Source organism: Choloepus didactylus, chromosome 17 (assembly GCF_015220235.1).
Source record: "Choloepus didactylus isolate mChoDid1 chromosome 17, mChoDid1.pri, whole genome shotgun sequence".
NCBI lineage: Eukaryota > Metazoa > Chordata > Mammalia > Pilosa > Megalonychidae > Choloepus > Choloepus didactylus.
In genome coordinates, this window is record NC_051323.1 from 63,923,275 (window position 1) to 63,950,030 (window position 26,756).

General features: G+C 34.7%; 1 protein-coding gene across 5 annotated transcripts in view; it reads right to left on the reverse strand.

Moving 5' to 3' along the window:
* The window catches only part of RANBP2 (RAN binding protein 2), a 69,083-nt gene that overhangs the window by 31,634 nt on the left and 10,693 nt on the right, over positions 1-26,756 (reverse strand). For 4 of the 5 annotated variants that reach the window (XM_037807142.1, XM_037807140.1, XM_037807143.1 and 1 more), the window contains exons 2-17: positions 25,065-25,132; positions 24,214-24,325; positions 23,589-23,741; positions 19,852-20,082; positions 19,369-19,514; positions 17,015-17,207; positions 14,122-14,209; positions 10,123-10,332; positions 9,027-9,208; positions 8,773-8,948; positions 8,488-8,611; positions 3,251-3,412; positions 2,853-2,990; positions 2,630-2,776; positions 1,577-1,756; positions 1,407-1,490 (exon numbers count right to left, since the gene is read on the reverse strand). In XM_037807142.1, the coding sequence (XP_037663070.1) occupies positions 1,407-1,490; positions 1,577-1,756; positions 2,630-2,776; positions 2,853-2,990; positions 3,251-3,412; positions 8,488-8,611; positions 8,773-8,948; positions 9,027-9,208; positions 10,123-10,332; positions 14,122-14,209; positions 17,015-17,207; positions 19,369-19,514; positions 19,852-20,082; positions 23,589-23,741; positions 24,214-24,325; positions 25,065-25,132 (2,394 nt within the window). The remainder of the gene's footprint in view (positions 1-1,406; positions 1,491-1,576; positions 1,757-2,629; positions 2,777-2,852; positions 2,991-3,250; positions 3,413-8,487; positions 8,612-8,772; positions 8,949-9,026; positions 9,209-10,122; positions 10,333-14,121; positions 14,210-17,014; positions 17,208-19,368; positions 19,515-19,851; positions 20,083-23,588; positions 23,742-24,213; positions 24,326-25,064; positions 25,133-26,756) is intronic. The other variant, XM_037807141.1, reaches the window with a different exon arrangement.

Sequence of the window (26,756 nt, forward strand, 5' to 3'; positions counted from 1 at the left end):
CAGGTTACGGAGATAGCTTCTTTCCTTAAACTTCATGAACTAACTTCTACTAGCTTCAAACTTTTCTTCTGCAGCTTCCTCACTTGTCTCAGGCTTCATGGAACTGCAGACAGTTAGGGCCTTGCTCCCTTATAGTTCATGTGTTCATCAGAGTAGTACTTGTAATTTCCTTCAAGATTTTTTCCTTTGCATTTACAACTTAGCTAACTGTTTGGCACAAAAGGCCTAGCTTTCAGCCTATCTCAGCTTTTGGCACGCTTTCCTCATAAGCTTAATCAGTTCTAGGTTTTGACTTACAGTGAGAGACAGGGAACTCTTCTTTCAATCTGAACACTTAAGAGACCATTGTAGGGTTACTAATTAGCCAAATTTCAATATTATTGTGTCTCAGGGAATGAGGCGGCCCAAGGAAACGGAAGGAGTTGGGGAAACAGCAGGGCCCTAGAGCAGTCAGAAGACATGCAGTATCTATTAGTAAAGTTTGCCGTCTTATATGGGTATGGTTCACGGTGCCTCCAAACAATTATAACATTAAAGGTCACAGATCACCATAACAGAAGTAATAATGAAAGTTTGCAATATTGTGAGAACAACCAAAATGTAACACAGAGATATGATGTAAGAACACGCTTTTAGAAAAATGACGCCAACAAGATTTGCTCCATGCAGGGCTGCCAAAACCCTTCAATTTGTTAAAAAAAAAAAAAAAAAAAAAAAAAAAAAAAAAAAAAAAAAGCAGTATCTGTGAAGTACAATAAAGCCAAGCGCAATAAAATGACGTATGCCTGTACTCAATTTCCTAAGCACAGCTTTAGAAGTATGAGTAATTTATTCTTCCCCAATATGAACATGAAAGAACATATTTATACCTCCAATTCCAAAGAAGTAAAGCACCTTTGAGTCCCACAGTTAAAATAAGATCATTTACATGCAGTTAAAATAAGAGCAAGTATGCATAATTTTTCCCTTACATAATTAAGTTAATTCCATATGAAAATATTAAAAAGATAGAGACTTTAAGGAAGCTTAGATGACTTTTCAGTTCCTAGCTATAAACTGACCCACAAGTCATATACACTCAGCCCCCTAGAAATGAACTCACAGGCCAAGGGATGGTATTTCAGTAGTTTAATTCAATCACTTGAGAACCTCCCTTATGCCACGAACCATGCTGTTTTAGATAAAACACCCCTACCTTTGAAGTTCTCGCATCTTATGGAGGAAGCAGACACATAAGTAATTACAAAAATAGAGTAAATGTCAAAACAGAGGTACATAACACATGATATGACTCCAAGGCAGCATAGCCAGGGGACCTTTTGCCCAGTTTTAGAAAGAAATGAGAGCAGTCAGTAAAGAAATCTTGCAATAAAACAGGCACTGTTTAAAGAAATTAAGTCATTTACCTTAATTGCTTCTACTTGTTGGCATATCATTTTCAGCAAAGAATTTTGATCCTCTGCCCAACGAGGTGGTGTCTTGGGAGAATACTAAAAAACAAAAAAATACCAGCATTTAGAAAATTTAGAACAGAAACATACTCCACAATGGAATGATTCATTTCTTTCATACTTACCTTGTAGCTTTTACTTGGTGACAGAGAATATTTGGTGGGAGATGGTGTAGAATGTTTTATTTCTGAATCTATATTTCGCAAAGAACCATTTTTATAAAGAGGACCTCCTTCACAATAGTCGTCAAGTTCTTGCATAACTGAACTAAGCATCTCTTTTACAGACTCCAGGGGCACGGGTAACTAAAAACAGAAAGCATTACTCCAGGGGTTTAGCTTCCAAAATTACTGAAGAACTGAAATAAATATGAAGTTTTCTTCCTACTAATTTATTTACATTTTTCTCACTTTTGTAAAGTACTTTATACTTTAAATAATAATACATGTGGAAGAGCTTTCTAATTCTCTCAACTATTATAACTAAAGCCTTTTAATTCTAAAGTCCATGCTGTTTCTATTATTTCTGTTAGATATGATAATGGTAAAAGAATGTTAACTTGGGAAATTTTTCCAAGGGAACAAAGTAAGTAAATTACCAATGTTTTCTATGGATTTTGAATGGGGAGAGAAATACATATAGATGCTAGAATGCACTAGACAATATAAATCCTAATGCAGGACAGCATTACAAATTCATCAACAAAATATGTTACATGTAATTGAAGTTGACAACATCATGACACTGTCAAAACTGCCAAGAGATAGAAATACACAATCCACAGCATATTATAAGGATAAAAAGAAATGCTTCCGAAATTGTCAGCAACAACTCTGAATTTCAGCAAAATGGTAAACTGCCAAATTCATTAAGAACTAGTACTTAGGCTGCAAAATTTGTTTTCACTACATCGCCAAGATAACCCTGGTGCCCTACCCCAGAAACCTTTCCTAATTCCCCAAGAAGTACTTATTTAAGAATATATACCTAAGTTTTAAAAAGAGCATGAGACCTAAGACAAAAGCACTGTGCAAATTAAACACTTATGTACACACATAGTCCTTGTATTATGAAATTTATTTCCAAGCATTTTTGAAATTACTGAAATATATATCCAAGGCAAAATATTGACCACCCAATTATCAATAAGAAAGTACAGGCAAAAACCTGCAACTTACTTTCTCGACCACTGAAAGATCTGAATCGCTATCATCTAAAATTTTTATTAGGTAGTCCCTGGTCTTTCTCAAATAATTTTTGCATTCTTCTTGTTCTTCAGGAGAAAGAGCATCATTTTCAATGTCTTCTGCTTTCCTGTGAAAAATCTAAACGAAGAGTGCTTTTATGAAACAACTAGTTTTTAAAACAAAAAATTTTAATTTGAGTACCATATCTACTTACCAGAGCAAGATTCCAGTAAGAAACAACGTTTTTTATAGATTCGAAAGCAGTCATAGCATCTTCTAAATTTCCATTAACTGCATCCAATATAGCAAATGTTATCTGTGCTGCTTCTTCATATTCACCAATTTCAGATGCCTAAACACATTTAGATAATTCTTAGCCAAATTGCCTCTACTCAGAATATCAAAACTAAATGATTTACCATTTTTTAATGATCTAATGGGATTAATATGTCGTTATTCTCTTCTGTCATAATTTATTTGTGGAAACTTATGGATTGAGAAAAAAAAAAGACTACCATTAAATAGCCAGCCAGTTAAATAAGCAGTCTATACTTCTTTATTATAACTAGAAATCCTGTATCTCCACTAATTCACAAAGGGATTCTTTCTTACCTGAATGTCTGCACTATGAAAATGTTTAAACAAAGGATCAGTAGGTTCAGGAATACTGTTCTTCTTTTTGATTATCTTCAACAATGGCAAAACTTTCTTCCAATAATGAACACTTCTGCCTATATACTCCCGTTGATCATAAAAAGAATTAAGACTGCTGCCCTAAAATACAAAGTTAGAAGCAGACAACCTAAGGAACACAGATCATCACATCTAAAACTCATTTACAAAGGGTTATAACAATTGGTTAAAATCATATCAAAGCCAGGGGCAAGATGGCAGCATAGAGAGGTGTGGAATTTAGTTAGTCCTCTAGAGCAACTAGTAAATGGCCGAACAACTAGTAGTCTGGAACAACTGTTGGGGATGTCAACATCCATGACTGCTCACATATAGTACACCAGTCAGGAATGGGTGGAACAGCTGAGATCGCAGCATAAAAACTGCGAGTAAAACTACAGAGCTGGTGCCCCTCCCCACTGGCACGGGAGGCTGAATTACAAAACTTCGTTGTGGAAGAAAGCAGCAGTCCCTGCTGGAAGCAAGGGAATGTAGCTCAACCAAGCTCCAAGTGTGGTTTTAATTTAATGAAGTTGGACTACTGAATATAACCTACAAGCACAGACAAGCCCTGGTCCCTCCCTGCAGAGAGGAGGCAGGGCTGGGAAAAAAAAAAAAAAAGTACACACACACAGACACACACACATAACTAAACAAAAACAGAAGCTTTTGGAGATGGCTGAGCTCAGAATTCCAGAAAACAGATGTGTTCCAAGAAAAGGGGTATAGAGAACTGGGCACAAACTCTAGTTGACTGGCAAAACTGAGGGGCTGGGGACTGGCTCTGAAAAGGGACTCTTGCTCTTTTTCCTTTTTTTCCCTCTCATTCTAAACAGCTCATTAGAGAAAGCCTCAGACAGTTTCAGTTGTCAGTGCTGACCCAGGCAAGGGTGGAGTTAAAAAAAGTCAGAGAGACAAAGGACGAATTCAAGTGTAGAAGAGAACTCCTGGGGTGGGGGGGAATAGGCATCTCCCCTAAGAAAAGGGGAAGCAGAGAAGGGTCCAGGTCAAGTGGCAGCCCTCCCTCAGAGAACTCAGACCCAGGGCCTGGCGGAAAACAAACAAACCAGAAACAACCTAAGCTTGGCTTCTGACACCCTCAACCCCTGGCCAGGACAGGGTCCACTGTGAATTAAAGGGACTGCACCTTTTTATGCTGGTGGGAGCTGCAGGCTGACAAGCACCACCTGTTCAGCAGGACAGGAAAAACACCAAGTCTAGAGGCCTCACAGGAAAGTAGGACAACCTGCTCCTCAAGGAAACTTGATACTGATTACATCTTCCTCCTGAGACCTGGGCCCATCTGCTCTGGGAAAATCTGATTGGGATAATCAAGGAAACCAGATGCCAAGACAACAAAAGATTTTGAGTCACCTTAGGAAAAACAAAGATGTGGCCCAGGCAAAGAAGAAACTTACACTTCAATTGAGATACAGGATATAAAGAAGACATAATGTAAGTACACTGAACAAAGACGACTGTGAGTAAGGCTGAGAAAGGAAGGTTAGGGCAGGTAGGATGACAGGGAGAAGGATAGAAGATAAAGACTGGGACTGTATAACTTAGTGAAACCTAGAGTGGTCAGTGATTGTGATTAAATGTACAAATATGTTTTTAAATGAGGGAGGACAAATGAACGTCAACTTTGCAAGGTGTTAAAAACGGGGTGGTTCTGGAGTAAAAAATGCAATCAATGCAACTAGAGTTTATAGTTAACAGTATAATATGCTTCCACTAATTGTATCAAATGCAATATACCAAAGCTAAATGTCTATAAGAGGAGGATATAAGGGAGGGGGGTATGGGGATTCTTGGTGTTGGTGGTGTTGTCTGACTTTTTTTATTGTATTTTGTTTTTTCTTTTGTTGCTTTTTAGTTGTCATTTTTCTTTCTTCTTTTTTCCTTTTACTTTTTTCGCCTTTTCCTCCTTCTTTGTGGAAGAAATGGAAATGTCCTTTATAGATAATGGTGGTGAATGCATAACTATGTGATTATACAGGGAACTACTGACTGTTTACTTAGGATGGAATGTATGGTGTGTGAATAAAAGCATCTAAAAAATAATCATAGGGATACAAGTGCTGGAGAAAATGTAGAGAAAGGGATATACCTAATCACCGGTGGTGGGGGAGTAGAATGGTGCAGCCCATCTGGAGAGCAGTGTGGTATTTCCACAGGAAGCTAAGTGTAGGGTTGCCATATGGTCCTGCAACTTGGTTACCAGGTATATACATGGAAGAAGGGAAAAGAGGGACATGAAGGGACATTTGCACAGTGGGGTTTATGGTGTCAGTATCCACAATTTGCAATGGATGGAGGTGGCCTAAGGGTACATCAGCTGATGAATGGAATGGCAATCTGAATGGAATATTGAGCTGCTACAAGAAGGAATGAAGTTGTGAGGTGAATGGACATTGAGGACAAGATGTTGTGGGAAATAAACCAGAAATGAAAAGAAAAATATTATAATGCCTCACTAATATGGGCTAAATATAATGTGCAAACTCTGAGAATTGAGTCTGGGAGCATAGGTTATCAGGGGAAGGCTTATTGTAAAGGTTCCTAGGTTGTAAGCTCTTACAACAGTTATACCTATTCATGAGCTGTTAACAGTTATTTCTAAATTCCGAGATGCTGAGCTCTTTGTGTGCAACCTGGTCAGTCCCTGGAACTTTGGGAATCTGTGTGACACCTGAGACTCAGAGCCAGAGTCTGGCAGCTACGAATGTCAGTATTACCCCATTCAGCAAATGTTAAAGAATCTGAAAAAAGAAATCAGACTTCAATTAGAGATATGAACAAACTAGACTTGATTAGGACTCAGGTAAATCAGACTGAAGGGAAAAGGATGATATTGACATTTTTGAAGCTTGAACTTCTGTGTGGGACCAAAGGAAGAGATTTTTATTAGGTGCAAGATTTATATTTTTTGTAACACATTACATAATTTGACTTGGATGGTCAGTTTATCCAAACAACAAAATTACATGGAGCACTGATTGGGGAGTGAGATCCGGCTGGTTTGCGCAAGTTACTGTGACACCCTAATACATCCTAGAACAATTCTGGCAGAGAATGAAGATGTACATGCAAAGCCCCCTTGGGGGACTGGGGGAAAATGTGGAAATACTAAATTTCCCCACCTGGGGAATTAATGATATTCTCACAAGCATTGGGGGCTACCAAACTAGAAGGCCAATCCCTCAATCTTGGGGCTTGCCCTTATGAAGTTTGTTACTACAAGGGAGAGGGGCTAAGCCTACTTAAAATTGTGACTAAGAGTCACCACCAGAGAACCTCTTTTGTTGCTCAGATGTGGCCTCTCTCTCTAAGCCAACTCTGCAGGTAAACTCACTGCCCTCCCCCCTATGTGGGACATGACTCCCAGGGGTGTGGATCTCCCTGGCAATATGGAACATGACTTGCAGGGATAAACTTGGCTCTGGCATTGTGGGATTGAGAAAGCTTTCTTGGAACAAAAGGGGGAAGTGAAATGAAACAAAATCAAGTTTCTGTGGCTGAGAGATCTCAAACTCAAGAGATCATTCTGGAGGTTATTCTTATGCCTTATATAGCTATCCCTTTTTAGTTTTTAGTGTACTGGAATAACTAGAAGGAAATACCTGAAACTGCTGAACTGCAACCCAATAGTCTTGATTCTTGAAGACTACTGTAGAACTGCATCGCTTACACTGTGTGACTGTGTGATTATGAAAACTTCGTGGCTCCCACCCCCTTCATACAGTGTATGGACAGATGAACAGAAAAATGAAGAAAAAAGTAAATGAATAATAGGAAGGGGTGGGGGAGATGAGATGTTTTGGGTGTTCTTTTTCACTTTTATTCTTATTCTTTTTTGTGTATGGTAATGAAAATGTTCAAAAAATTGAATGTGGTGATGAATGCACAGCTAGATAATGGTGCTGTGAACAACTGATTGTACACTGGGGATGACTGTATGGTATGTGAACATATCTCAATAAAATTGAATTTAAAAAATTGAAGAAAGCAAGTTCAAAATTATATTTATAGTATGGTACCAATGTGGAACATTTTCAATACATAAAACAATACTTTATTACACATAAACTTAAGAACACAAAATTTACAAATAAGAACAATATGGAATGGAAGGATATGCACCAATTTTAGAGGCAAGAAAAGGAGGAGACTGGTATCTAGGATGAGAAGGGGAGGACTTCAGCTCTCTATAATTTTTTATTTCTTTAAAAAAAGTATGAAGAAAATATGGTAAAATGTTAACATTTAAATCTATGTGGCAAATACATTAGTGTTATATTATTCTCTGAACTTATATATCATTTAAAAAATCTCTATAGTGCTAAAAAAATTATATCAAAGCCAAAGTAAACTATGGATAGTAACAGGACAATTATAAAAATGTTCTTTCACTAATTGTAACAAACGTACCACCTAATGCAAGGTGTTAATAATAGGGTGGTAAATGGGAACTCTTTATTTTACGCGTTATTTTTCTTTAAACCTACAAATTCTCTAATTTAAAAAAAAGGAAAAAAGAAAAAAAAATTACATTAAAGCCAAATGGAATCCCCAGACTTATTTGCTCAACCTCCCAAATACTGGAATAACTAACAACTGTAATACCCGTGATCATTTCAAACCCAACTTTTAAATACTTTCAATGAGACTACCTAATGAGGCAGTCCAATCTATTTTTTAGGAGCTGCCATTTTTAGAGAGCTAAAATTTGGCTCTCTGTGTGACCATTTGGTTAAAGGACCAGCCATCTATACCTAATCCTTCCAGAAAATAGACTTCAAATATTTAGAAAAATCTATACTATCCTTACCTATGAAAGCTATTACTGTCTAACATGAAAAAAATTTCAGGCTGGAAAACAATGATAGGAACAAATTATTAAGTAATCATAAAAACAGCTACTACTTTTTTGGCATTTAATATGTTCTGGGCAATAGCTAATAGTTATCCAGCAGTTACCATGTACCAGAAACTGTTCTAAATGCTTATATATTAACTATATTAACTACTTTGTTGCAAGATTAACAAATACATTTCACCTGGCATAATCTAAGCTACTACTGTTTACAGAACTAACAGACTTTCAATTAAAAGTTTATTATTTGCAAAAACTAAGGTCATGTTCCTAAAATCTGCTTACATTTCAACGAACTCACCGTTTTCTGAAGACACTTTGCCCAATATATAAGCAGAGCAGGCTGAAGGCCGTGTTTTTCCTGACCCCTTAGGGTGTTTATTTCATGTTGAACTAGAAGTCGCAATTTTGCTGAGGTTCCAGGTCTAAAAAAAGTTTAACAAAATTGCTTTACAAACATATAATTCAACACTTCAATGTATGTTAATCATCACATGAGAATTAAGTTAAATCGTCACATGACATAGTAAATCCCTAGTAAAACCCAGGCAATATGTTAAAGGAATGTTTTTGCTTTACTACTTACATTGCTTTTCTGTATATCAGATTACAAACTGCATCCCACCAAGATTTTTGTCTTTCTGTACAAAGTTGTTTACACACAGGAAGTGGCAAGCATAATGGTTGATAGGAGCTGTACTGAGAATTATATTTCTCCTTTAATTGTAAGTGGCTAGTATATATTACTCCAAGGAGAAATACCTATTTAAAAAAAAAATTCAAGTTAGAAAATAATTAAACAAAACTGAAAATATTTTATTTGTTAAAATCTTTCCTTACTTCAAGATCTAAAATACATATCGATTCAGGTGCGTTTGTTTCAAGCCTTGAGGTTTCCTGGGGCAAGTGATGAAAAAGCTGTTTGAGCCATTTCCGAACTGCAGGTAAGGTAGGCAAGGAATTCCACTGTAAGCCAAGCCAGGTAAGGTGCTGAAGACTACCATTATGTGCCCGAATAGCACCTGAAATAAAGGGGGAAAATGGCTTGAGCTTTGGAAAATTTTTTTTGTACCATAAGTTTGCAAACAAACAACTGATTCATACTAAATGTATCTTAATTTTACAACTGCTTTTCTCTATCATAGCTGGTTGAAATCTCTTTGCTCTTATTAAATGCATTCACACATCTAGAAAATGTAATAAAAATAGTTAATTTGGAGAAAGTTTCCTGTGCCTTCAAGTCCATCTATAGGAGACTCACTACAGGACAGTATCTACTAACAGAGAACAGATAAAGAACATCCGCTCAACAAAAAATCTTGAAATAATAATTTTCCTTTCAGTAAAGAGTCATTAAAACAATGGAATACTACTACATTAATCTGTACTATTAGGCTAGTAAAGGGATCTTTTCATCTATAAAAACGAAATTCAATCCTGAAAAAGTTGTGGGCTTCTGGAAGTATAAAGAGGTACAATCCTTCTGGCAATATGGCAACTTGCAGGAGCCTTATTAAAAATGTTCATCCTGAAATGTTTGTGGTTCTGTTTTTAGGAATCTACATGGAAATAATATGACATGCAGACAGTTTTATATTAAAGTTTTCAATGAGTATTATTTTTAATAATTGAAAAACTGGAAACAACTTGGATGCCGAAGAATAAAGTGCTAAGTAAATTTTATAACAGATTATATCACCATTAAAAGTGACATTTATTGAAAGTTTTAATACAAATTCTATGGAATAAACAGCTATTTAAAAATATACATATATGCAACCCTCCACTGTCCCCTCAAAAACCTCAAAGGAATACAGGAAAATATTAAATCATTACATGAGATCACAGGCTGTTTATTTTCCTTTTTGCTTTTGTTTTCCTACTAATATAAAAGAATTAAGATGCAGAATATTTCCTTGTGAAAGATACAACTTACCAATATCATATCTAGCCAGATCATCAGGCTCTGGTGCTTGTACATTTATGTTTCCAATATCATCGCTACCAAGGAAAGATCTATCCTTAGGTGACTGACTAGAAAACAGAGCATCATATAAAGCAGACTGCCCACATTTATTGGCAAAAGACTCCACAACCTCCTTTAAAAAATCTTGCTTGCCATGACTCAAGTTTAGTAGCATGTGCCCTGAAAAACAAATTGTTATTCCCATCACTTTTAAAATTTAGGTTGTATTTACTCACATCTCTCTAGTTTCATTCATATGCCTGAAGGAGAAATAACACGATTATCTCAAACTTAACCCTCCAACCATAACCACATCCAGACAACCAAAAGAGAACTTACATAGAAAAGAGAGATTACATGTTTAATAGCAACTCTGTCTACATAGTATAGTAAAATGAAAGGAAAAAAAGATGCTAGAGAAATGTGCATGAAAAATGGCTAAAATATTTAAATTTTAGATGGAAAAGTCTGGAATGTAAATTACTATTAGGGAAGCAGGACCAAGCTCTAATTCTTTGGTCTGATACACTGATTTCTAAACCTAGCTGATCAGAATCATCCTTTAAATAACTTTTAAGAAATATTTATTTCTAGGCCCTGTTCCCAGAGATTCTGATTCCATAGGTTTGGGATAAGAAATCTATTTTTTTTTTTAATCATTTTATTGAGATATATTCACATACCACGCAGTCATACAAAACAAATCGTACTTTCGATTGTTTACAGTACCATTACATAGTTGTACATTCATCACCTAAATCAATCCCTGACACCTTCATTAGCACACACACAAAAATAACAAGAATAATAATTAGAGTGAAAAAGAGCAATTGAAGTAAAAAAGAACACTGGGTACCTTTGTCTGTTTGTTTCCTTCCCCTATTTTTCTACTCATCCATCCATAAACTAGACAAAGTGGAGTGTGGTCCTTATGGCTTTCCCAATCCCATTGTCACCCCTCATAAGCTACATTTTTATACAACTGTCTTCGAGATTCATGGGTTCTGGGTTGTAGTTTGATAGTTTCAGGTATCCACCACCAGCTACCCCAATTCTTTAGAACCTAAAAAGGGTTGTCTAAAGTGTGCATAAGAGTGCCCACCAGAGTGACCTCTCGGCTCGTTTTGGAATCTCTCTGCCACTGAAGCTTATTTCATTTCCTTTCACATCCCCCTTTTGGTCAAGAAGATGTTCTCCGTCCCACGATGCCAGGTCTACATTCCTCCCCGGGAGTCATATTCCACGTTGCCAGGGAGATTCACTCCCCTGGGTGTCTGATCCCACGTAGGGGGGAGGGCAGTGATTTCACCTTTCAAGTTGGCTTAGCCAGAGAGAGAGGGCCACATCTGAGCAACAAAGAGGCATTCAGGAGGAGACTCTTAGGCACAAATATAGGGAGGCCTAGCCTCTCCTTTGCAGCAACCGTCTTCCCAAGGGTAAAACTTATGGTAGAGGGCTCAACCCATCAAACCACCAGTCCCCTATGTCTGTGGTCATGTTAGCAACCATGGAGGCGGGGTAGGCGAATACCCCTGCATTCTCCACAGGCTCCTCAAGGGGGCACTACATCATTTTTTTTTCCTTGTTTTTCTTTCTTTCTTTTTTTTTTTTTAACTTTCCCTTCTTTTTTAAATCAACTGTATGAAAAAAAAAGATAAAAAGAAAACAAACATACAATAAAAGAACAAGAAATCTATTTTTAAAACACTCCTTGGGACTCCATGAAAGTTTCACTCAATAAGAGTATTTTTCAGAAACTTAAATCTAACAGAGTGTTCCTATGCCAGACAGTCATAAAACCCAGAGGCAATAGCCTCTTTAAGAACATCAACCAGATGCAGCCTCCTTCCCCATAATGTTGACACCCCTTTTTAATATGAACAAGTCAGGGTGGTCACTGCCTAGACACCCCGAAGATCAAGAAAGTGATTCAATAAGAGGAAAGGAGAGCAACAAACAAGATAGGATTTAACAAAAGGACTACGAATACTGAATCTTTATATAAATATACATCTTTTTAGATGCAGGGTATCAGAATAGCTAGAAGGAAATAATTGAAATGGTGGAACTGTAACCCATAACATTCTTCAAAATTTGCTCTATAGCTACTCGATAAATTGTACTTTGAAAGTTATCACCTTTCTGCATGTATCCTGTATTTCACAATAAGCAAATAACTGAAACTGTGGAAGTGTAACCCATAACATTCTATGAAATTTGCTCTCAAACCACTTGCTAAATCACACTTTGAAAGTTATCACTGTTCTGTATATATGTTAAGTTTCACAATAAAAAATATTAAATTTTTTTTTTTTTAAAAACTGGTTAAGTGAAGGGGAAAAAAAAGAATTGCAAATTACTCTATAATTTAATTTTTGTTGAAAATGTTGTAACAGAAGGGAAAAGTCTGGGAGAACATACACCAAATGTTAGGAATGGTAATCTCTGGGTAGTTTATAGAATTTAGTTTCCTAATTTATGATTAACTATATTTTCTAATATTGTGCTGCAAAAAGATGTATTATTATTGTAGCCAAAATAAAATAATTTTTTATGTGGGGGGAAAAAAAAAACTCCTTGGCTGAAGAACTGGTATATGCTACAATATAGATAAACCTTGAAAACATCATGTTAAGTCAAAGAAGCCAGTCACAAAAGACCACAGGGTATATGATTCCTTTATATGAAATGTACAGAATAGATAACTCTATAAACACAGAAAGCAAATTGGTGATTGACTGCCTAGTGCTGGGGGGTTTGGGGGAAAATGGGAAGTATCTGCTAATGAAGATGGGGTTTCTGTATGGGGCAATGAAAATGTTCTAAAATTGACTGTGGTGATGACTGTGTAATTCTGTGGACATATTTGAAACCACTGAATTATATGCTTTAAGTAGGTGAATTGTATAGTATGTGAATTATAGCTCAATAAAACTGTTTTTAAAAAAACCTCCTCAGGGTTAGTTCTGCTGGCCAATCAGGTTTGGTTACCACCAAACCTCAGGGTTAGTTCTGCTGGCCAATCAGGTTTGGTTACCACCAAATTAGTGTTTCTCAGCAAGCTTGTCAGAGATACTGCCTGGAATGCCCAGATCAAAGGCATAAAAAACACAGTTCATTTTACTAACCACGCTTGGTACCCATGACAAGCTCTGCAAAGGTGGAAGGGGTACATATAGAACAAAAAACCTAGAAAGTCTCTTCAAGTCTAACTCCCACAAACAGAATTAAGCTGTGGGATAGTGGAACAATATAAACACTGCCTTGATTCCTCTGACCAACTGACTAACTATAGACCAAAGCCTACAACAACTTTGATTTAATACTACTTCTTGCTTTCTAGAAAGTTCATTCAATTTGTATATAAAAACTAACCCCTACAGAAAGTATTAGGCTTCTGCTTCAGTTCAAGACTCCATGAATTCCTTGAAAATTGTACCTTTGCAAAATTATAAATATGTAACAGATCTTTAGGATCCATTCCAAAACAACTGAAACTGGGAATAAATCTACAAATTCCAAAAACTTAATAAAATGTGAGTAAATATCTCCTATCTTCCTCACTACACTGTCAGCTCTACAAGAGATAGATCTGTATCTTCTTCATCTTTATATCCCCACAGAGTGCTTTACAACCACATATTAAATAGCTGGAAAGAAATGCTTTAAATTAGTTCAAGAAGTGCTTTGAAATATTCAGGATGGAGGCTCCAGCAGTCAGATAAAGGAGGAGTTAAGGAGTTATTTCTATCAGAGAACAAACAATATCAAACATTTGTTCCTCTTAAAGAATATATTTTTCTTTTGATTCATTCCATACTGATTGCCCTGATCTAACATATGGCAAAGAGAAACAAATGATTTTGACAAACTATCCATGGAACAGACAGAGATTTTAATCATAAGATATGCCCTTAACAAAGAAATTTTCTTTTTCTTTTAAATTAAATCAATTAAACATACTATTACCTGATTGGCTCAGACGATCACAGGCCATCATTTCCAGTAGGTTTTGTCCAGCTTCTCCTTTTATTAGTTTAGTCTTTGGTCTTGGAACCTAATAATTTTAGAATTAAAGACCTTAATTCTGTGATAGCCATTTTTCTAATAGCAAGATGATGCTTTCTATTACATTGTACTTTTTTGATAATAAACAGTTCACCATTGGTTAAACTGAGTTGAAAAAGCAAACTGCAAAAACCAAGGAATTTTAATAAAGTATGAGAGACGCCTAAAAAAAGCACTTGTGAGAAATTACTGTCTACTAAAAATACATTCAAAAAATAGAAAATTAAATTTTTTTTTTTAGTCTGCATAAATAAAACTACAGCAGAAAACATGACAGCCCTACATACACAACAATGGTCAAATCATACTCAGAAATTCTATACTGTGGATAGCACAATTTCAAAGAGTATGGATAAACTGGGATCCACTGGGATAAACTACGGATAACCAAGAGAATAAAAGGACTTCAAGCCCTATCCACAAAGAAGAGCTGAAAAAGTGATGAATAAATAGAATGATGAAAAGACACAATAGCTGCCTTTATATATTAAGAGAATTATCTTGTAAAAGGATTAGATGTTTTAAATAGTACCAAAAGAAAAAACAAGACCAATGTAAAATAGCATCAAGAGTTATTTTTAACTCTGTATAAGGTAGTACCAGGAATATCCAAAGATCCAATGAACCTTGAAAAGTAGTGAATGCTCATCACTGAAAATGTTCAGTCACAGGCAATGACCACTTAACTGAAGATATCCTAAAAGTAACTAACTGTATGGGTGGTTGGAATAGCCACCTTCAAATCTTTAATGACTTTCTAATTGCTGGTAGAAGTATAATTTGGCAATATCTCTGTGAGGGTGGAAATTTGGCATATGCTGTACTTTGATCCTGTAATTATTCTTTCAGTAATTTATTCTACACATAAATTTTCACATGTGAAATGGTACAAGCTACTCTTTGCTGAATTATTTGAAATAGCATAACAAAAAGTAGAAACAACCTAATGTCCTGGTTTTAGGGTATTGACTTAAAAAAAAAAAACAAAGAAAGCTTTGGTGCATCCATACAATGGAATAATATGCAACCATCAACACAAGAAAGAATGTTCTTTATATCTACTACAGAAATATCTCCAAGATATATTTCATGGAAATACAAGTAAAAAGAATGCTCAGAATATTTTGTTTTTAGAGGAAAAGGGATATAAGTGAGTGTGTTTGAGTGTGTGTGTGTTTCAAGACAAACTTTATTAAATTCCTAACAGAAATATACTTACTAAACTATAGAATTCCCTGATCAGGAGTCTAATAGAAGGTCAACCTGCCATGACTCCTTAAGGACCCTTATTCCAGCCCATAACCTCCTTTTAATACTATCGATTTTCAATTATCAATTGGTAATTAAGCTTTAATAAAAACTTAATAAAAATCAAAGCATCCAAGAGTTTTCCACTATAAATCCATTCAATGGAAATATGTGGAAGTTCAAGGAAAAAAAGAAGACTGAGGAAGATGTCTATGTGCTAAAATGAAACAATGCAAAAATGCCAAAACAAAAATCAAGGTATTCAGCAGTACAACTCTGGGATAAAAAATACTTTTTAATGTAGAGAAAGGATATATTATATGATTTGTATGCAAAGACTATTTTTCAATACCCAAGAAACTGTTAACAGTAGTTGCCTTCTAAAAATGGAGATCTGAGTCAATGGGTTAAAAGGAAGATTTTTTTATTAGTCAAATTTCAGTTTAAAATAGCTGACTGTATATCAACTTTAAAAATATATATTAAATTTTTAAAATAAATTTTAAAGTTTCCATTCAAATTTAGAAAACTATCAGTTATACTTAAGGATTTCTATAAAAACATCAAGCACCACAAAAAACTTTTAACATTTATGTAAATTAGTGAACTTCATTAACTTCACCAATTTTCACTAATAAACATATTCCTTATGAACCTAAAAGCATCTGCTGAACAAACAGCACTTAACATTGTGGGCTGAATCAACAGTGTTTTTAAAAGAGGCACACAATCTGAACTAGATAGAGGAAGCTTCTCTACAAGTATCTCTATAGTGAATACAGGGGATCTTTTATTTGTCCCAAGCAAAAGATCTTTTTATAAAGCTAACAATCATTTTTGTAAGCCTAGCTTAATGCTTTTTGGGGAGACTGCTTATTTCCTTTTATATGAGAAGTAATGCAAGCTTATTAGAGAAAATATTACAATTACAAAAATGGATTGGGGTAGGGATATTAGCCAGCGTCCCATGATCTAAAAACAATGGTTGACATTTGGCCAATTCCCTTCCTGTCATATTCTGTGGAAAAGTTTTATGATTTCTCAGATGTAATAAACATATTGTTATATATAATGTACTGTCATATATTATAGAAAGTGTCATACCTACACATTTTTCAAGTAACATATTAAAATGCCTGTGATAATCACATTCTTCTATCATAGTCCACATAACCATACCCCCAAATTTATCTGTTCAGGTTTTCATCCAAGTCATGCTATCCTTTTGAATAAAGCTTTATCCCTATTCGATATCACTGGGGGATCTCAGAAATAGTGGAGTAAAAAGATTAAAGCTCTTCAAACTGCTCTTCAAGTAAGTTATAGCATTGTAACTGCCACCAGCAATTCATCAAAGTGCCTATTGCACCAGCATCATCAGTATTGTGTAAATCTTATTTTTTACCTATCAAATTAACTACTCCATTTTAACTTTAAGTCTAGAGGTGTACTGACAGATTTTCATTACACCATGGCACAACCACATGTGAAACACAGCAGAATCTGAATGAAATATCAACGACACCCAAAATGAGAAAAGGTTTACCTGAAATGCTATGAGGTAACACAATGCAGCCAGCTCAGAAAGAGCTCGCCACTGTACATCACTATGCTGAGCCATCTTCAGAAGCAGAGAACCAGCATGCAAGTAGAAATGTCCTTTCATTTCTGAGAAAGTAGCTGAGAGTTCATCATTTCCACCCACAGAAGATTTCACAGACTGAAGAGCACTATCAAAACTGTAATATTAAAATAGTAAAGAAGTAGTCCACACCCACTGAGTTGTGAATAATCAGTTTCACAATATAATTCAAAATAAACAGCTTATTTCAAGCTTCATCTTCCCATCAAAAGCCTAATAATCCTTATTCTCTATTTTACAAATTGTAAATCACCTAGTGTTTATTTTTATCCTGTGTACTATCTATATGCCAAGCTTATCTCATTCTAGTAGTTATTTTTAGCCCTTCAATCATAGAAAAGATACAAATCAAATAAGATGAATTGTTATAGGTTAATGTTTCATAGTAACCCAGACCAAAGTTTGGAAACTAAAGTATTTTCAACTTCCTTCCTGATCATATGGTTTTACTTATTTGATTCAGAGTTGGAATTTCCCAAATTAAACATGCCATTTTCAAATTTTAAGTACATAACTCACATATACTCAGATATTTGGGAATCAATACTATAACTGCTTCTATGAAAATTTTATTTCTATTATTTATAATCTATATATATATAATTAGTGTTTCTAAATCCTGATGGTTCTCAGAATCTTCATTGTGAAAAAAAAAGCAAAAGCAAACACTTAATAGGAATGTGAAGCATGCTTCTGAAATAGCTTATAATAAGAAATTTGAACAACAGGTATTTCTTATTGTACTTTTATATAAAATAGATCTGGGGACCACTGGGAGTTCCCAAGACCCTTTTCAATGGATCCATGAGGTTAAAATTATTTTTATAATACTACTACGTAGATTAGTCTTTTTCACTATCATTTTCTCATGTATGCACAGTGGAGTTTTCCAGAGTCTACATGACACATAATAGCTTAATAAACTGAATTGATAAATAGGTAAGAATCAACACGTGGTCTATCAAGCCAGACATTAAAGAGAAATACAAAAATGCCACTTTTTTTATATTTGGAAAATAAATATTTTTTCATAAAAATAATGTTACTAATATGTAAGGGGCTTATTATTTCAAATGAATCAATAAATATTTTAATTTCCCAGTTTTAATTTCTAATATGGTAAAAAGTGATAGATATAACCCACAAACAAAACATCACTGGGGTCCTCAAAGAACGTAAAAGGATCCTGTGACCAAAAAACATGAGTATATATAAGCCATTCAAAATAAAACTTCCTAAATATTTTCTAACATAATCTGAAAGTGCAAGTTAGGTTTTTAGACACTGCCCTTACCAAACCTTGGAACACTAAGTATTGCACTAACACTATTTACCCCCATTCCTTGCAAAAAGAACTTTCTATATTCAAGAAGGAAACACAAGATAATTCCTTAACAAAGGTACAGTCTAAACTGGGGACTTTTTCTATGAAGGCGAGATTCTAATAATTTTGGTTTTATAGGCCATATAGTCTCTGCCTCTGTCACAACTACAGACAGAATCTGTCTCTATCACAACTCTAAACTCCACCACAGTAGTGAGAAGTCATAGACAATACGTAAACAGAGAGGCGTGGCTGTGTTCCAATAAAACTTGCTTTAGCAGTATCAGGCAGTGGGTGACCTGCAAGCTCTAGTTGACCCCTGCTCTAAAATATCTTCTTACACAAATCCAAATAATGTTTTTGTTCAGTGGAATTTATTTTACTAAAATAGAGATACTGGTCCTCAAAATCAAATTTAGAAAAATAGAAAAATCATCCGTTACAGTTGAGTTCTTTTGTTTTTAAGCTATATCAGTGTTTTCTGAAATATTAGTCAATGCTAAGTGCTTATAATAGTACTTCTGAACCTATCCATCTGATGACAGATGAACTTTATTCTCAGATTCCGTTAGTGTGATTTTCACTCAAGATTATCTCATTTTTTAAACAAAATTTGGAATAGCAGAATATTCCTTTTACGTTTGTTTCTTTAATCAAGCATGCAATATGGAATATTTAACTATAAGGATAATTTCAATTAAGCTTCAACTATAAGAGCTCTCTAAAAATCAAAGTCATGCAGAGCCAGTTATAATACTCCAATAAAAGAAGTAAAAAGATTCCTTCCAAGTAGTTCATCATATTAACTATAACCCCTAAGTACATTATAGAAATGATGATGCAGCAAAGCTATTTAGAACAATGAACCAAACAAATTACTGCAAAAAAACAGTTATCTGTTACTTATACTAAAAGTACTCTCAAGTCAACATACCTTGCCAATAATTCTCTACTTTCCTGAACATCTCTAGTAGAAAGCGTAAGCAGCATAAGGTTAGCATAGGCCAGAAGTAAGTCTTTACTGGTTGCTTGCCAGTTACTTTTATCAGACTCCAAACACGGTAAAGATTCCAGATATTCCTATTTTATAGAAAGAATAAGTCACAAAACGTTTTCAAATCTTGCAGAATTGATCGTTTTATGCCTACAAAATCCCTTTGTCCATTCCTGTAGTATCTGTGAAACCATTTCAATTTTTACATCATTCTTATAAATGAAACACCGAAAATATACATACTTGTCATAATTATCCTACACAGTCCATTATAAATTGAAATCATCCTGGCAAAAATTTTAATTTCATAGTTGCTCTACATAAATTGAAGCAATTTAACTCTTGGAGGGCACTGCTTAAGTACAAAGGGATAAATGATAACAGTCTATAGAAAAATGTGGAGCCTCAACAGATTTTACCTACCTTAAGGGTCTGTAAAACACATGAATTCCATTCTAAACTTGAACGCAAAGCTATGCTTTTCTCTGCCTCATGACAGTGAGCCACAGCATCCTTCAATCTTTTATTTGACCGATAGAGCTCCACTAGTCGGATGTTCACATGGACATCATCAGGTCTTGCATAGAGTTCCGACTGAATCAAGTCAAAAAGTTTATTCCAACCATCTTCACCTTTACAATCTAAAAGCTGTTCCTAATTAAAAAAAAAAAAAATCCATAATTTAGAGAAATACCAGCGGCATTTTAAACATGTAATTGTTCCTGTGAGCACCATTTTACCCTTAGGATGTTGCTACCCAAAGTACCATCCCACATAGCACACTAAGTCCCTTAAGAGTTTTGCTTCCAGCCCATAAGCTAAACCTCAAGAACTTTACCCGAAGAGAAGCATTTGGGATTACCACAATAGTTGTGGTTGCTCATACTTACCTCAGAGATTACCAGCACTATTTCACCACCTCCCTATACACCCCAGTCACCACCAGAAGCCAGTCTACCCCAGTCAATCCTCATTAGTACGGTCCTTATCGTAAAACTGCTCTGTAAGTCATTAAATCAGATTCACTACCCACACCCTCCACTCCGGCTTTGGAATACCTACTCTTCTGCTATCTTCATCATCTTCTCAGAGCATTCACTTTACCTCCTGGCTTTAAGTGAACTAAATATCATCTCAAGATACTCTCCACCACCTCTCTGCCATGGTAGCATGGTAGTCTACATACAATGAGAGAAGTGGGGTTTTTAACCTACTCACTCCCCATCACCACTTCCAAATCCTATCTCCCCCCAACTCTTTGTAAAGAACCCTGGTCCATACAGGACATGGTATCCAGCTACTCTACCCATTCTTCCTTGTTAGCAACTAGAACAGTCTTCTCCCCAACAATTGTCACTGGTATTAGCAATTAAAAATATACAACAGCCTAGCTACTTAATTCTTCAATGACATTTTCCTATAGTCCAGTCTCAGCCATTCATTTGCCATTGGCACGTCTTCAAAATCTTTATCTTGGTTATACCATTCAGACTATCATACCTATCTTGTTCTTCTAGCTCACGGGAGGCTCAAGTACTCTTAACTACCACATGCTTACTCCCCTAACACACGAAAAGCTTCCTTCAATACACTGTCATTACCAAGTTTTAATTATCCACCAAAAACCCACACATGTACATACTTTTTCTTCTTCTCTGTCAAACTAAAATGCCATAATCACTAATATCTATAATTACTGCTTGCTTGCAGATATCCTCATGCAAATTCCCTCTACCTTTCCTTGATGAACCCTACCATCTGCTCTTTGTGGCTATTCACTAATAGTTGGACAACTGGGGGAAGGAATTTGGGAAATTTGGGGAATCCAGTCAGGCTGATTTCACTTTCATTATCTCAAACCTCAAGTAGATATTGCCTAGAACAAAATCCTATCTTACTTTTAACTCATTCACTTTCTCCATTCCATAAAAATATCACTTTGTACCTTCTCACTCTCACCTCAAATTTCCTATACCTTCCTTCAATCCTCACTTTTGGCTTATGATTTTGATCCGTCCTTCACTGAGAAAAACTGAAGCCATCATATGTAAATTTCATTTTGCCATGATCCACATGTATTCACCATCTCTCTCCCTCCACCCATCAAAGACTTCCATTAGGGCTCAGTATCCCATTCCCTTCCATCACCAGTAATATTTTCATGCAAACAAATCTCAGAAACTATTTACCTGAATAAGCTTTAAATTTTAGGATAAATAAGATTATTATGCACAGCAGTTATAAATCTTACACATTTCAAGTCCAAAAAATGAAAAGGAATCTGATACAAGAAAGGTTTAGCTTTAGATGACTGTGCTTTAAAGGGTTAATAAAGGAAATGAGAATGCTTCAAAAGCATCACTCTCACTTCTGCTATACCGCAAGAAAAATTATCCTCTACCATCACATATATTCCTTAATGTCACTGTCCCCAAATGTAGTGGATGGTGACATCCAATATAGGAATTATGTGAGGCAGAACACAAAGATAACAGGTAAAGAAATCTTCATGCTTAGACCTAGTATTTTAGACTAATATTTATAACCCAGCTGCTTTTCACAGTAATATGGTACTAGTGTTTATCTCTAAGATTTTCCCCAATACTTTAGATTTTAAAACCTGCACACAATTGTTCATACCTGATTTGCAATAGCCAAGAACTGGATATAGCCAAAACTTTCCTCAATAAGTGAATGATTAAATAAACTGTGGCACCTCCATATCATGGAATACTACTCAGCAATTAAAAGGAACAAACTACTGATATACACAACAACTTCCATGGATGTCAAGGGCATAATGCTGAGCAAAAAAAAAAAAAACAAACCTTAAAAGGTCAGATACTGTATGATTCCATTCTCAAAATGACAGAACTATGGAGATGGAGAACAAATCAGTGGTTTCCAAGGATTAGGGATGTTGGGGAAATGGGGGTGGATGTGACTACAAAAGGGGTAGCACATGGGCATTCTTTGTGGTGATGGCTCTGTTCTGTATGTTGATAGTGGTGGTGGTTACAGGAATCTACACATGTAATAAAATGACAAAGAATTATACACACATATTGTAACAATGTCAAACTCCTAATTTTAATACAGTATTATAGCTATGCAAGATGTAACCACCGGGAAAGATGAGTGGAAAATTGGGGACAAAAATTAGATGAAGAATAGGGTGGGATGAAGGGGACAGAATGTTTTGGGTGCTCTTTTTTGCCTTTATTTTTATTTTTTTTGGAGTAAGGAAGAGGTTCAAAAATTGATTCTGGTGATGAACGCACAACTATATGATTGTGTTTTGAATAACTGTACACTGCGGATGACAGTAGGGTGTTTGAATGTATCTCAGTAAAAGTAATGCATTAAAAAAATAAATGAACAACAGGGAGTAAGGAGGGGTATGGGATGCTTTGGATATTCTTTTTTACTTTAACTTTTATTCTTATTATTTGGAGTAATGAAAATGTTCAAGTCTGATTGTGGTGATGAATGCACAACTATATGATGATACTGTGAACAACTGATTGTACACTTTGGATGATTGTATAGTATGTAAATATATCTCAGTAAAATTGCATTAAAAAAAGATGTAACCATTGGAGGAAATGGATAAAGGGTAAACAGACTCTTTCTGTACTATCTTTGCAACTCCTTGTGAATCTGTTGTTATTTCAAAATAAAAAGTAAAAAAAAAATTGTATCAGAAACATTTATGATTGGGGGAAGGGTGACTTCAAACTTAAAATTCTACTTGCCTAGCGCATCTGGAATAATTTTCTCCAGAAGAGTTACTCAGTAAAGTATTTTAATCAGTAAAGAATAACAACCAGGATCAGTTAATACACTAGCAAACAGTTCCTATGTTTTTAGTAATTACCTCTACAATATACTGAACCCATCGTTTAACCTTTACTTGAAAACCTCACTATCTGATAATACAATTCCTTACATTTTTAGGTAATAGTTATCAGAAAACTCTAGACCGCCTATACTCAGAAAGTTTTAAAATAACTTTGTAAAGGAAAATATTTTAAAGGAAACACATGTACACATAACAGTTTAAGGTTTGCTACTATAAAGTATTAAACCTCCAACTATTAGAAAAGGTGTGTCATATTTTTTCCAACTGTTTTTAAAATAAGTTTTGTTTATATTTTTACCTTTAATTTATAAATTGAAGGACTTCCTGGGAAAAGCTTAGCTGCTCTTTCAACCCAGTATTTTGCTCTTCCATCAGTAACATCATTTTTACAAAGCAATTCTGCAATCTTCAACACAAGATCTTTTTGTGTTGGGTTTAATTCCACTGAACGCTAACATCAAAAAAGAAATAAATTAGTAGGATTCTTAAAGTATACACATGCATCCAGAGGTTTAAAAATATTACTGCACACACTTAAAACTGTATTCCTAAATGATAATATGTTATTCTAACATTTCTAAATTAAAGTTAAATTGTCTCAGAATTTTTTGGAGATGAGTCAAATAAAAATTACATTCCATTAGGTACATGCCAAAACAAAAAACCTTAAGGACAGAATTTCTAACGTTGAACTTAAGGGTTTTAAATATATAGATTTTTAATTAATCTTCTAAGTGCTAACCTCTTTATAGTATACTTTTGAGCCAAATAATTTCTTAATCTATTGCACTTAATGGTAGTATAACAATGCCTGCTTTCATGGCATCCATAAGACATATCTGAACCATACATTATATAAATTACTCCGGGCACCATGTATGTTTGGCTATGCAAAGGCTGTATTTTAGCCCTACACAGTTTACCTTATAACATTCAACAGCTTTGTCAATGTTTTCCTCCGCTTCATAAAGAAGACCCAGAAACCTGTGAGCTTTGGGATCTCTTTCTTGCACATTAATATATGTAGATATGTATCTGTTTAAAAAATAATAAAAATGAAAAATAAATCATCTGTAAATTATCAAATTTGGAAATGTACTTACATGCTAACTGAAGAGTACATCTTAAACCAAAGCAACCACTTAACTAATTTATACTGTTATTCTAATTATTTGCTACCATTATTTAAACTAGAACATGCAGCTAACTCAAAACTACCTAAAGGAAAAAATGTGTAGTACTTAAAATACACACACACACACACACACACACACACACACAGAACTGACAATACACTCATCCATTAAATGCTACATTTATCAAATGTTTTTCTAGTGCTACCCCCACATAAGAAATTAACACAAATTCTTTTTCTTCCTGATCACATTTTGGTAAAGCACTTAAGAGTTTTTCATACAAACAAGAAAGTGATTGTAATAAAGATTTTTATAGTTATCATAATGCGAAATACTAAACAGCAACAATTGCCAAATAGGGTATAATAGTTCCCTTTTTTCCTAATCTGGACAACTTTTAGAAAAAGTGTTTTAAGCCAAACAATTTATTCCTTAGGTATAAACAAGCAGCAAGCACGGGGAAAATAATCATTTCTAGGTTGATCCTTAACATCCATTTAAGTATTAAATACCTTCTTTCCAAGAAACACTTAGGAAGAAGTGCTAAACAACATAATATTTTTACTTATTTCAAAGTACAACATGAGGTAAGGCATTGATTTTAGAAAACTAAAGCATGTTTACAGTTTGGTACTTACTTTTTAGCAAGATCATATTCTTTAGCTTCATAGTACAACTTTGCAAAATAGAATCCTTTCATTGACTTCTAAAAAAAATTAAGAGTGTTTCACTTTCTATGAATAGTTTGAAATATTAACCAACTTTTTTCAAAAGGACTAAAAATTTGTCCAAACAAGGTTAATATTAAAATATTTAGTTTTTCTTCACTTAGGACGTATTTTTAAAGTGCCTATAAAAATATATGTATATATTCTAAAAGTCATGATTCCATGTTTTATAGTTCTCATCATGAAACAAAACAAATTCCAGAATAGCAAGACAGGAAGACATTAGAAGTTAAGAATTTATGTATCAGCAATAAACCTTAAGAAACCATGTTATAACACCCTCACTTTACAGACAGCAAAAAAGAAACCACGTTTTCTAGTTCTTCTAATACGTAAGCCTACATAGGGGAGAATAAGCAAGTACTTCAGACCCATGAAAGCACTGGGGATTCTCCGGTCCAGGTACTGTTCTCTCTAAAGATATTACCTGACAGATCAGTATTTAACATGCTAGGAATTAATAAGGCATGGCAAAATTTAATTCTTCAGGTAATAAACCAAGTCCATACCCTGAGTCTTTACTTCCATAAACTCAAGACACACCAGATTATGGCATATCCACGTGATTATACAGCCATCAAACATCTCATTTTTGAAGACTACACAAGGACATGAGAAAAAATCAAAATACTGAATGAAAAAAAGGCTATAAAGCAGTATGTTTTCAACTGTATGCTTTTATGTAGCTATATATGAAAATGCTAATTATTTCTGAATTATAAAATTATATTGTGTGATTTTTTTTTTTTAGCTTTCAAATTTTCTATAATAAACTTCTATTACTTCTGTATTACCCGTAACAGGCAATGTCATGACACAATGTAATTTCTGCCCAGTGCTCTTAATGCAAAAGTGAAAAATTCACCGAAGGCAGGTAAACTATGGAATAACTATGATTCTCTTAGGTTTCCATCATCTAATTAGAGAAGAAAAGATTTTTTCCTAAATTTTTAGTTAATTTTAAGGACAATATATACCTTTTCTGAAGGGAAAAAAAAGTGTCATTTAAAAACAATCAGTGTTAGGGCTGAAATTCCAAAAAGAATAAACTCACAGAAATAAGACCTGACATTTAAATTTAAGCACACACCTGAAATTTGCAAGCTCTGGCTACCACCTGAATTCTTTTTACTTTTGTACCTGGTCTTTTCTAGAAAACTCTGTATTTTTTAAGAATACTAAAAAATAAATATAGTCTGTGTTCCTTAAGGCTCACAAAATTTAGCACCTGTTCAGTCATTCAACAAACAGTATTCACTGTGCTTACTATTCACCAGGCACTGTTCTTGCATTGAGGAATCAGTAGTAAAACAAAGTCTATCTTCACCAACCCTACATTTTAACAGAAGTAACCAGCAAATAGATCTACATAGGAGCAGGAAGGAGATGCTATTTTACAGTATTTCATCAATTATTTACAGTATTTCATTTTTACAAATCTACCATTTTTAAGTGAAAAGGCTGGGCTGGGTCCATTAGCAATAGCAGCCACGGAGCTTGGGGCAGTATACTTGTCAAAACGATAACATAGATGTACTAAGTCAAGCTCAAGGAAGACAGAAAACTCTGGTGGGGCAGAAGAGAAAAGATTCACTTATCTTG